Source organism: Trichechus manatus, unplaced genomic scaffold, assembly GCF_000243295.1.
Source record: "Trichechus manatus latirostris isolate Lorelei unplaced genomic scaffold, TriManLat1.0 scaffold00001, whole genome shotgun sequence".
Classification (NCBI taxonomy): domain Eukaryota; kingdom Metazoa; phylum Chordata; class Mammalia; order Sirenia; family Trichechidae; genus Trichechus; species Trichechus manatus.
In genome coordinates, this window is record NW_004443937.1 from 19,719,918 (window position 1) to 19,733,381 (window position 13,464).

At 44.5% G+C, this 13,464-nt stretch overlaps 1 protein-coding gene across 1 annotated transcript in view; it reads left to right on the top strand.

Annotated features, from left to right (window-relative positions):
- The window catches only part of ENTPD3 (ectonucleoside triphosphate diphosphohydrolase 3), a 49,065-nt gene extending 39,003 nt beyond the window's left edge, over window positions 1-10,062 (top strand). The window contains exon 10 of the mRNA XM_004368413.1: window positions 9,826-10,062. Within this exon, the coding sequence (XP_004368470.1) occupies window positions 9,826-10,062 (237 nt within the window). The remainder of the gene's footprint in view (window positions 1-9,825) is intronic.
- Window positions 10,063-13,464: the final 3,402 nt, after the last annotated feature.

The window sequence follows — 13,464 nt, forward strand, 5'->3', positions numbered from 1 at the left end:
AGAAAGTAAGCGAATAAGAAGAGAAAAAAATCCAGATGTTGCAAGAGTATAGGAAGCAAGAACAAATTATATGGCCTAAAATTTAAATATTAAAAAAAAAAACTAACACCAAAGAAAAGAAAAAGAAAAATCCATCCATAACAACCCAGAATTGAAGTAGTGTATTGTTATGCAAATAACAAGCACCTTCTACTTTTGTTTGCCAACCATTCCCTCCCCCATGAGGTATTTTCCTAAGCCTGCTATGCTAATTTTTTTTTTTTTTTTACAGCAACGTGTAAAAACAAAAAAAAATAGGCATAATAGCGCTTATGAAAATGCCTCATGGGGGGAAGGAGTGGTTGGCAGACAAACATAGGTGTGCATTATTTGCATAAGGTGTAGGTAAAATCCAGCACAGTGCGGGTAGGCAGGGTGGAGGATGAAAAGATAGAGGGACATAAGAATGGCCTAATGTTCTCCTTTTGTGAAGGAGAAGATACACATAACATTTTTAAGGCAAGAAGGAGGTAAACAAAATATAGAAATATGACAGTAATTTAATTTAAAAAGGAAGATGGTAGAAAGAAGTCCAAATATATCAATAATCACGATGATCACAAATGGACTAATTCACCAATTAAAAGACATATTGTCAGACTGGATTTTTAGAAATCAAGTATATGCTGTTTATAAGAAAGATGCTTGTGCTTTAAACGTAAGTACATGGAAAGGTTGAAAAGTTAAAAAACATTTTTTTAAAATCCATCAGGCAAATACTACCCAAAAGAAAGCTGAGGTAGCTATATTCATATCTGATAAAACAATCTTTAAGACAAAGAGCATCATTTGAGATACAGAGGGTTACTACTTAATGATAAAACAGAAGATTGCAAATTTGAAACATTATACACCTAGTAAAACAGCCTAAAAATATGTAAAACAAATATTGATGGGACTACCAGAAGAAATTGACAAAGCCTCTTTCCCATTTGGACTGATCAAGAAACCGGACCAATGGGTCTGCACCCAGTGTGCAAGAAGCCAATCTCTCAGAAGCTGTTTTCGAGAGGAAGAAAGAGTTTATTTTGCAGGCCAGCAAGCGGGAACTCAGAGGTTATCGACCTCAGATTGAGTTCCTCGATTTGAGTGAGAAATCACATTTTATACTTATACATATTCACATAAGGGTGGAGGAAGGCCGTGGGCAGGATCAGAAAGTTTTAACTATTCATAGTTTCTACTGATTATTTATTACGAGGCAGGGTCTAAGACTTGGCCCAGAAGTGGCTGACAGACTCTTTGCTTTTGAAATGGGTGCAGCTATTGCCAATGACATACATCCAGTGATTTTGGTTCTGTGACATGGGACTTTTGGTTCCTTGATGTGAGTTCTCTTGTGTTACTTAGCATGCGTGGTGGCCTGGGGTCGTCTGTCGGTCATCTTTGTGTCTGTTGTGCACATGTCTGACCATTCTGAGCTGGTTATATCTGGAACCGTCTGGGGTTCTCCAGAGGGTCTGCAAAACAACTTAGAGGAAGTGAGTGACTAGTGGGGGAGGTGACTAGACATGGCCTGATAACCAATGCAGTACTAATTAGTTAGGTGTCTTCAGCCTCTAGGGTCCCCTACAACTCCTCCTGTGGTTTGTACCATTGCCAGTCATGGGAATAGGGGTGACAACCGCTCATGGCTGCTTCCTGCTGAAGGGGGGTGCTGTTGGACAAAGGCCTTGGCATAAGTCTGGATTTGAGATTTCTGGTCCAGAGGTTGGAGGGGCATGTACCCTTTGCTCTGGGGAGGAGTATGGAGGACCAAAAGGCTAGTAGCCTTTAACCTATTTTCAATAAAACAGGTGAGAGCATGGAGAAGACACGAACCAGCACTGAAGTTCTTCCAAGTGTCCATCACCTGCTTACACTCACTAGTCACGACACTCCCCAGGTCGGGCCTGTGTCTGAGGGCAGAGGCACTGGCCCCTTGAAGACACTGGGAGTAAAAGGTGTACTTAATTGTTAAGGAAGTACTGGAAGTGAGGGGAAAACAAAAGGCTGGGATACTAGGAGATGATTGGGCTAAGGTTTGCAGCCCATAACTAGGGAAAAAGGACCAAGGGGGTAGACCAATGAAGTGGAGGGGTGGGATATGCCAAGTGAAGTAGTTCACAAAGGTGGCACAGGGTTTACTCCCGCTAGAGTTACTCCCTGGGTTCTGCTGACATATCTAACAAGAGGTGAGATTTTCACCATGCGCTATGGCGGAGACCCGTTTGATCATAGCATTATCAGCCCATTGACTTATGGCTGGGATGATGATCTCAAATACGTATAAAAGGGCTAGGAACCTCATCTTTTGGGCGCAGGAGAGGAGAGAAGTACTCTAGCTTTTACCTGAGGCAGAGAAAATGGTTCAGTCCAGCAGGGAGGACACAGTAAAGCATACAAGCCCAGAAAATGACAACCAGTATAGCAAATACAGTCACATTAAGACAACAGTCTGTGCCCTTAGGGCACACTGGGTCTAATGCATGGAAAGTATCAGTAAATAAAAGCTGGGGCTACTTAGCTACTAAGAACTTTCTTCTTTTTAAACAATAATTTTAGTCCATCAACAGGTTTAATATCATATTCTGTCTTTCTAGGTTGACGTAACCAGTGAAGATTGGGGTGGTGGGCTCCTCTCGACTTACTGTCTCCTGTCAGTCCATTCCCGGTGTCACAGGGATGAGTGGTCTGGTTGATTTGAGAAGGATCGGTCTCATACTGGGGCACAAGCTTGAGTCTGGAGTGATGTAGCCAAGGTCGGACTCCCTTCAATTTGTCGAGGAGTGGGTGACCGGGAGAACTTCATAAAGTCCTTCCCATCTAGCCCGTAGTTGTTGGCTGGGGTCTGGTCTTTCCAGTTCTTAAGGAGCGCCCAGTCTCTGGGTCTCAGGTTATGGAGCAGGGTATCTGTGGGAAACATAAGTCTGCTGGCTGCATAATGGTTAATAGCCTTTAAAGTAATAGAAAGAGTTTGTACATACCTGACTTTATCTAGTCCCTGGTCACAGGCAAGTCTGCATGACTCCAGTGCCCAGGGTCCCAGGGTTTGAGGAGGGGTCTCCCATATAACATTTCATACGGACTTAATTGGAGTTTGCTTCTAGGGGCTACCCTACTTCTGAGAAGGGCAATGAGAAGAACCTGAAGCCATGTAAGGTTGGTTTCCTGACAGATTTTGGCCATTGTTTTGTTTAAGGTATGATTCATCTTTTCAGTCTTTCCTGATGACTGTGGTCTCCAGGGGGCAGGCAGCCTCCATTTAATTCCTAAAAGTCCTGAAACCTGTGGAGCCACTTGGACCACAAAGGCTTCTCCATTGTCACTCTGAATGGAGACAGGTAAACCAAACCTTGGGATGATTTCCTCAGTAAGACTTAGGACTTAAACGGCCTTCTCCGTTCTGCAAGGGAATGCCTCTACCCAGTTTGTGAAAGTATCTACAAAAACAAGTAAGAATTTAATCCCTTCAGTTGTTGGTGGCGTGACGGTGAAGTCTATCTGCCAATCTTCTCTGGGTTCCATACCTCTGGTTTGCACTCCTACTATAGGTGGGGGCAGTCCTGTCTTGGAATTATTTTTTGTGCAGAGCATACACTGTTGAGTGACAAGTTGGACATTTTGATACAAGTCAGACCCTACAATCAGCTTTTGTAGCCAGGTGGCCAGGGCATCCCTTCCATAATGGGTGGTGAGGTCGGCGGCTTGTACTATATCATACATAAGGTATGCTGGTACTAATATTTGTCCATTATCGTTATACATCCACTCTTTTTTGTTCTGTCTTCTGAGAAATACCATTGTCCTCCTTTTTCTTTATCTTGTTGAGAATATCCTGGAGTGAAGGCCTGTAGGTCTGTATCAGGCAAAAGGGCCAAAACCAGCGCCGGGGTTTTGGCTTTTGCAGCTTCGTTGGCTGCTTGATGGGCCAGGCGATTCCCTTTGTTATCCTAAGGTGTTATCCCTGGCTTGATGGCCTGGACAATGTATAACAGCCACCTCAGTGGGGAGGAGGACTGCCTGTAGTAACTTTAAAATCTCAGTCCCATATTAACTTCTTTATTCGCCATTGTTAGTAATCCCCTCTGTCTCCATATATACAATAGAAAAAGCACACCTCGTATCCGTGTAACTGTTAATTCTTTTACCTCTTCCCGATTCTAATGCTCTGGTTAGTGCGATCAGTTTGGCCTTCTGGGCTGAAGTTCTGGGAGGAAGGGCTTCTGACTCTAAGGTCTCATGAAGGGACACTACAGCGTATCCAGCATGTCGCATCCCTTGATCCATGAAGCTGTTGCCATCTGAAAAAACTAAAAGGTCCAGGTTAGCAAGCAGAGTATCTTGAAGATCTGGCCTGCTGGGAAAAAACTTCGTCTGTTATTTGAATGCAATCATGTTCTGGCCCTTCCTCTTCCCCTGGCCCTGGCAAGAGGGACACGGGGTTAAGGGTTGAGATTTCTTTAAGGTTGAGTTTGGGATTATCAAGAAGGATAGCCTGGTGTTTTCCTAACCTTCCCAGTGAGCCAATGTCCCCCTTTTTGTTCAAGGACTGTGATGGCTGAGTGAGGGGTGTGAACAGTAGTGGGCTGACTGAGGGTAAACTTCTCAACTTCCTGCACAATGTCACATAACGCAGCCACCGCCCGCAAACGTGGAGGCCAACCTTTTACTGTCTGATCTAATTCTTTCAAGAAGTAGGCAGTGGGTCTTTTCCATGGCCCCAACTGTTTTGTTAAGACTCCTAAACTTATCCCTTGTCTCTCATGTACGTATAAATGAAAGGATTTCCTCAGATTAGGTAGTCCAAGAGCTGGGGCACTCATTAATTTGGACTTAATGATCAGGAAAGCTTGATGGCACTCCGGAGTCCATTCTAGAGGGTCAGAGTCTATCCCCGGAATGGCCTGGTACAGGGGCTTAACAATTAGTCCAAAATTGAATATCCAAATTCTGCAGAACCCGGCCGTTCCTAGAAATCCACGGAGTTGTCTGTTTTAGGAACTGCTACTCGGCTAATGGTGAGTTGCCTTTCTGGTAAAAGATCCCTTTGTCCTTTAGATAGGCTGTACCCCAAATATTTAACTTGTTGCTGGGAGATTTGAGCCTTTTGTTGAGATGCTTTATATCCCTATTTTGCAAGAAAATTTAGTACTTCAATAGCATTTTTGTTAGAGGCCCTTTTGGTAGGGCTTGTGATCAAGATGTTATCTATGTATTGGGGCACTAGTCCTTCACGGGGGAGTTTAACCCGGGATAGTTCTCTTCAGAGAGCCTCTCCAAAAATGGTGGGTGACTTTTTAAACCCTTGGGGAAGGACTGTCCAACAATATTGAGTTTTAGCCTTTGTGTCTGGATCCTCCCATTCAAAGGCAAAGGTTGGGCAGCCTCTCTCAGCAGAAGACAAAAAAAGGTATCTTTTAAGTCTAAGACTGTGAACCATTCATGATCTGGGGATATGGTGACCAAAGTGTATATGGTACAGCAGGATGTGTATCTTCCAACAATCTGATTTATGGTTCTTAAGTCTTGCACAAACCTGTATTGTCCCTTTCCTGGTTTCTTCACCAGGAGAATGGGGGTATTATAGGCAGACTGGCAGGGCCGAATGGGTCCATATTTCAAGAATTTCTGTATAAGAGGTTTGATTCCCTCTTGGGCTTCCTGTCTCAAAGGGTACTGTTTGACCCAAGGGAATATGGCCCCTAATTTTAATTTTACCTCTATAGGCTCGGTGGTGGTAGCTTATCCTGGAATTCCGGCTGCCCAAACTTCAGGCCTTACCTGGTCTCTGGAATAGGTCCAGCTCCTGGGGTGGTATCTACTTGGAGCAGGGCCGCTTGCTGGGCCCATCCCTGGTCTGGTGGAACCTGGACCTGTAAATGTTCTTCATGAAATGAAACTTTTGCATTCAGTTTTGCCAATAAATCCTGCCCTAACAAGGGGGTCGGGCATTCAGACATGTAAAGAAAACTATGAGTCATAATTTTATCTTCAGTTTTACAGTCCATGGGCTGGAGGCCATTTCTTTTAACTGTCTCTCCCGAGACTCCTGTAACAGCAAGTGTCTTTGGGGACAATGGGCTAGTAAGTATATTTAATACCAAACAGGTGGCTCCAGTGTCCACTAGGAAATCTATGAGTTGACTGCCCACTTTTAGCTGTACCTGGGGCTCTTCGTGGGTGATGAGAATTGACCCAGTAAGCAGTAGAGCCCCTGGGCCCCATCACTATTGATCCTCACCCAAGCTACTTCCCTGGAGCATCTGGCATGCCCACCCTTGAGGTAGGTGCTCCTTCTGACCCCAGGTTGGGCAGTTAGGACATTCTCGTTTCCAGTGGGCTTCTTATTTGCAATAGGCAGCTTTGCTGGGCACCCTGAGTTCTGAGGTGGGACCAGAGGCCTAGAGCCTGGGGTGCTCACTTGTCCATGTGTCAGGGGACCCCTCGGCTCGCCCAGGGCAGCAGCCAGCAAGCTTGCTTGTTGTTTCATTTCTCCGTGCTTCTTCTTCTCCCGTTCCTGGTCCCGGTTGTTGTAGACTTTAAAGGCTGCCTCGACTAACTGCAAGGTGGTCATATCTAGCCCATTGTCATGGATTGAGTTGTGTACCCCAAAAATATCTGTCAGCTTGGCTGGGTCATGATTCCCAGTGTTGTATGATTGTGTAATCTGATATGATTTCCTTACGTGTTGTAAACTCTATCACTATGATGAGATTATACGTGATCTTATGTGTTGTAAATTCTGTCACTGTGATGAGGTTATACTGATGAGGTTGACAAGATTAGATAGTGTCTTAATGCAATCTCTTTTGAGATATAAAAGAGAAGCAAGCAGAGACACATAGGAACCTCATACCACCAAGAAAGCAGTGCCGGGAGCAGAGCTTGTCCTTTGGACCTGAGGTTCCTGCACAGAGAAGCTCCCAGAGCAAGGGAAGATTGATGACATGGACCTTCCTCCAGAGCCAACGGAGAGGGCGTTCCCCTGGAACCGATGCCCTGAATTTGGACTTGTGGCCTGCTGGACTGTGGGAGAGCAGACTTCTCTTTGTTGAAGCCATCCACTTGTGGTATTTCTGTTAGAGCAGCACTAGATGACTAAGACACCCATTTTCTAGTTTCTGTAACTTGTGCCTTATTTTGGGTGCACTCTGAGAGATAAAAGTCAGGTTAACAACTTTTTGGAAAGTCGGGTCATCAGGATTTACATCAGCATGTTTTCTATAAGCTTCTAGGACCCATTTGAGGAAGGCAGAGGGATTCTCATCTGGCTTTTGGTGAACCTTTTGAATTTTGTTAATGTTTTTGGGTTTGGGCACTCCCTGCCGGAGCCCCTCTAGAATACATTCTCGATATTGCTGTAAGAAAACCATATCATTAGCCTTGTTTGGATCCCACTTGGGGTCTTGAAGGGGATCTGCTGGCCACCTAGCGGGGTTGTTTTCTTCCTCATGAAGTCTTCCTGCCTCCTGCTTTGCCTTCTCTAAAACCATTGTCCTTTCCTCCTAAGTCAGTAGGCCTTGGAGGAGGGCTTGTACATCTGCCCAAGTTGGTTGGTGAGTATCAAAGGTACTCTGAAAGAACTCTACCATCTGGCTGGGGTCTTCTTGGTAACTGGGCATTGATCTCTTCCAGTTCAGTAAATCAGTAGAAGTGAAAGGAGCATGCACCCACACAAAGCTGTGGGGCACCTCTTGATCATCTATTCCCACCGGAACCTGGCAAAGAGGAAACTGCCCTTGCTCTTTGTCAGAAGAGGGAGGTGCCTGGCCAAATTGAACACCACTGTGGGTGTGAGAAGGAGAGGCCACTTCCTCTAATCAGGGATTCTGCTGTTTTCTTAGCCTCCGTTTCCAGTTTCTGACCTTTGCTAGTTCCCAAAGTTGTGGCCAAGGGGGCATCAGCCACCACCCCCAGCACATAAGGAAGGGGGGGCTTGGGGAAAGGGAGAGGTTCCCAAGGCTCACTTTCTTCTAAGATCTCTTCCTCTTTGTCTTCCTGGTCTTGTGGTTTTTCTGCCCTCTGAACCATTAATTTACATTGTCTCTGTAAATTTCTGTTTTGATATAATGCCATAAAGGCCTGCACATAAGGGATTTCATCCCATTTCTCCTCCCTTTTGCAGAACAACATTAACTGCAAGATGGTATTATACGATAAAGAACCTGAAGTTGGCCAATTCTTGCTCAACCCTAGGGAATATTGTACCCAGTCCTGATTACAGTACCTGATCATGACTTTCTTTTTCATATCTCCATAGCTGAACTGTTTCTAATTCTTTAAAATACAACTCAATGGTGAACACTCGGGGATCGACGGTGTGCCTCCCATTCTCTACACAACACACACACACACACACACACACACACACACACACACACACAGTGAGCTCACACCGGACTTGAGGATGGAGTCTCAGGACCCCACGGTTAACGGGAATTAATGGCAGAGGTGTCTAGGCAGGCTGCTTCAACCCCTCAGATCGCAAGCTTTGGAGCAGAACTCATGCCAGGGGTTTCTTAGCTGGCTCCGTTTCAACCTTCCAGTCCCCTCCCGACCATATCTGGGGAACAGACTTACCCATCCGGTGCCTCCAGACCAGACCAGATTGGTTTCGTCCTCTCAAAGTTGGGTTTGCACCGTAACCAGGAACGCTGCCCACCAGGCTCAAACTTACCTGCGTCCTCTGAATCAAGAGATCAGGTGCATGCTGAGGGCGCTGATAAGTCGGGCCACAACCAGGGGTGCTCCAAGGAAACTGGGCAAACAGTAGATAGAACTGTTTAAAGTCCCACCTGGGGTACCAGAAATTGAAACCGGACCAATGGGTCCGCGCCCAGCATACGAGAAGCCGATCTCTCAGACGCTGTTTTTGGGAGGAAGAGTTTATTTCACAGGCTAGCAAGCGGGAACTCAGAGGTATCGACCTCAGATTGAGTTCCTCGATTTGAGCAAGCAATCACATTTTATACTTATATATATTCATATAGGGGTGGAGGAAGGCCGTAGGCAGGATCAGAAAGTTTTAACCATTCATAGTTTCTATTGATTATTATGAGGCGGGTCTAAGAAGTGGCTGACAGACTCTTCGCTTTTGAAATGGGCTCGGCTACTGCCAATGACGTATATCCAGTGATTTCGGTTCCTTGACACGAGTCTTTTGGTTACTTGACATGAGTTCGCTTGTGCTATTGAGCATGCGTAGTGGCCTGGGGTCATCTGTCGGTCCTCTTTGTCTGTTCTGCGCATGTCTGACCACTCTGAGCCAGTTAGTTCTAGACCTATCTGGGTCTCTCCAGAGGGTCTGCAGAACAACTTAGAGGAAGTGAGTGACGTAGTGGGGGAGGTGACTAGACGTGGCCTGATAATCGATGCAGTACTAATTAGTTAGGTGTCTTCAGCTTCTAGGGTTTCCTAACAATCTCATGTTCTTAGAAACTGGTATTGGGTTCAGTAAACCGCCCAGGACCCTTTTTCTTAGCTATAAACACTTGTGTATCCCTAGAAAGTAAAGACAAAACACTTTCATTGATATTAACTGTGCCTTCTTCGTGCTTGGCTGTGACAAGGTTGTGAGGATTTGTTCTTCTGACTGTGCTGGAGGTGAGACCCTCAAGCCTTGGCAGTCACAGTGACCTGGGTTCTAACCCGGTCTCCATGGTGTCGGAACTCAGACAAGTCCTTTGGCCTCTTTAGGCCAGTTTCCTGCGTAAGCTTCGTGAGGGTGACAGTGGTGTGGCCCGGATATATAAGTCCAGGCTTGAGCCCTGCCTTGAGAACTGAGCTATCTCCTTCATTCCACAGGTGGGGAACAGCAGCATAGCCTGGTCTCTTGGCTACATGCTCAACCTGACCAACCAGATCCCAGCTGGAAGCCCTCTGGTCTACCTGCCCATACAGCCACCCGTCTTTGTGGGCATTCTCGCCGCCTTTGCAGCAGTGGCCTTGCTGTGCCTGGCATTTCTTGTGTACCTGTGTGCAATGCCCAGGATACGGAAGCCCTCCCAGCATTCCTTCGATTATGCAGTGGATTCTGAATGAGCCTCAGGAAGCTGCTCCTGGAGTCCAAAGGCTGCCTAGAGCCAGGCTGGGTGGTGCCAGGTAATGCAGGCAAAATGGTCACCTTCAGGAAACACAACTGAAGTCGAACGCCTAGGGCATGTGCCTCTCAAATGCTAGTTTATGCCAGAGCACCTTTTGGGGAGCCTCTCAGCTGTGTGTGCACTCTCGTCCTCCAGGGACCCCACCACCCACTTGAGCTATTAGGGAGCAGAGGAGAGACAAGCCATCAAGGTCAGGCTCTTTATCCTAAGCTTCCCAGAGGTAGAGTAAGTTGAGGATATGACAGCTTAGTGATGAACAATTGACCTCAGGGCACAGTTGCCATTTTCCCTCCCTCAGTATTCCTCCAGCAAGTTTGGAAGCTGGTGGATGCCAGTAAGACCATTTCGCCCAGTCATATGTCTCATTTTATAGTTTCCTCCCTTTGGTCCTTAACTAACCCCTTTAGCAATCCTATAAACATCGAGCTCCTCAGACCAGTACAATATAGTGCCTAGGAAGAAAGGCCCCTTTACCCCAAGGCAGTGGCCACTGTCTGGCTTCTTTGCTTTGGTAGAACCTAAAGCACAGAGACACAGAATATCTCCCAGAAAACTGCAGGCCATTCCCAAAGTGGAATCCTCATCCAGGGCTCTGGGTAATTACTAGATTCCAACCTGTGTGGGTCATTCTCCTCATCTCCCCATCACGTTGCTATGGGCTCCTATAAAACACTTTCACTCCCAGAAAGTTTATTACATTCAGCCCATGTTTCCTTTGCCGGGCCTTTGCTTAGGGCTGCCTTTTCATTGCTAGCATGGTGTGTATACCTTGCCCACCAGGTATGCGTGATGCCATCATAAGCCATCCTTATTCTGTGATTTGCTTACCAGTTACTTTCCCAGATTGTATGCCTCCAGAGTAGCCATACGTCTCGACTGGGGAAAGAAGAAGAAGCTGCAGGAACGTTTAAATCCAAACTGGGATGGGAAAGAACTCCCGCAACTCCACTGATTACAAACTAAAAAGTAACATTATTTCAGATTGCTGTTTGTGACATTACCCGTATATGGAATAAAGGACTTCTATTTTATCTGGGCATGCAGTGTGTGTGCTTGTTAATTTGCACAGGATAACTCTTTCTCCTAAGGATCCAAGGTATTAGTTATGAGAGGAATTTTAGAAGTTAAGAAGATGCTTTTCCTAGTGAATTAAGAAAATGTACTATTGTCACCTTGATTCCAGAGAGTTCACAGTGCTTTCACTTTGATAAGCCTTTGGCTCTTTCTGATAACTGAATCCAACATTACTTTATTTGACATTCAAAGCCTATGTTAGGCTACAACCTGCCGCTCAGATCTTGATTCCCACCAGTTGACAATAACAAGTGTTGGTTAGGACATGCATCCAGTGGAACTCTCACACACTACTGATGGGAAAATGAATTAATGTAACCACTCTGGAAAACAGTGGTTTAATAAAATCGAAGATGCATATACCAAATGACCTGGCAATTCCATTTCAAGATACATAGCTTAGAGATACGTGTTCTTATGTACACCAGCACACATGCTTAAGAAGTTTCCTAGCAGCAGCCAAGATGCCCATTTATACAAAAGGGATGAATAAATAGTGCTATACCTATATGGCACAGTGGTTAAGAGCGCGGCTGCTAACCAAAAGGTCAGCAGTTCGAATCCACCAGCCACTCCTTGGAAACCCTGTGGGGCAGTTCTACTCTGTCCTATAGGGTTGCTATAGGGTCACTATAGGGTCACTATGAGTCAGAATCGATTCAATGGCAATGAGTTTTTTGGTTTATACCTGTATTAGAAAATATCATACAACAATGAAAGCAAAAGAACTACAAGCATATGCTCAAGAAACATGGATCTTACATAATGTTGAGTGTATAAACCATGTCACAAAAAATATATATATAGTGTATGTGTATGAACATCAGAAACAGACAAAACTAAACACAGAAGGTAAAACTAAAGAAAAGCAAGAAAATTATTACTCTAAGTTTGGGGGAAGATAAAGGTTGTGTTTGAGAAGGGATAAACAAGACTTCTGGGGTGACTGATGTTCTATAACTAGGTAATGGTTATAGGTGTTACCCTTTTTCAACCACTTACATATTTTCCATATGTGCTATATGACAAAAAGTAAAACCACAGATCTGGATTAACTCCAGGATTTTCCACGTACTACCTCGTGAGCTTCATAAAGTCTCAACTTCTCTGAGCCTTGATTTCCTCATTCATAGCGCGGGGCAAATATCTGCCTGATGGAACAGTTATAAGAAAAGAAATAAATATAGCACTTAGTGCATAGCACAGGACTTAGTTAATAAATTTAAATAAGTTTAAAAATTATGTCTTTCACTCATTTACTCATTCATTCATTAATCATACATTTACCTTAAATCTTCTATGTGCCAGCCACTGGGCTAGGTGAGTGAGGATGTAAGAAAAATAAGACAAACATCTTTCATCTTGGAACACATGAGACATGAAGGCCCTCTGCTGGATCACTGGAGAAAATCCTTCCAGGTTGCTAACTTTTCTTCCGCTTAATTAAAGATGCTTGGATACCTGAACATCTCATTGAATGATTATATCAAGGAATTACTGTTAATTTTTGTTTCGGTGAGATAATGATTTTGTGGCTGTGGTTGGTTTTTTAAAGAATCCTTATCATTTAGATACTCGCTGAACTATTTCAAGGTATCAGTCAGGGTTCAACAGGAAAAACAGAACCAGTAGGAGATACATATTAAGAGGTTTAATGCAAGGAATTGGCTTATACCATTACGGGGACTAGCTAGGCAAGTCCAAAATCTGAAGGGCAGACCACGAAGAAGGATGGACCTCTCAGGTAGGAGCTGCAGTCCACAGGTGGAATTTCTTTTCAGGGAAATCTCAGCTCTGCTCTTAAAGCCTTTCAACTGATTGAATCAGTTACCTAGGATAATCTCCCTTACTTAAAATCAACTGATTATGGGCTTTCATCACATCTACAGAGTACCTTCACAGCAACACCCAGATAAGTGTGTCACTGAATAGGAGACTGTAGCCTAGTCACACTGACACATAAACCCGACCATCACGTCTGGGAACTGATTTCAAAATTATATGGGCGGGAGGGTGTGGATGCGGAAAGGCTAGCCAATAGTTTGGTGGTTCTTGAGCTGTTGTGATGGGCTCATGGGGGTTCATTATACTATTCTATCTGCTTTGTGTATGTTCAGAATTTTTTACAATAAAAATTTTTAAAATATACTTCAAAAATCACTCAGAATCTATTAAATTGTCTATTAATCATTTATGTGCATATATACCTTTGACTTAAAAAATAAAAACTTATACTTTTAAAAATGCCAAGAAATTTGGAAGACAG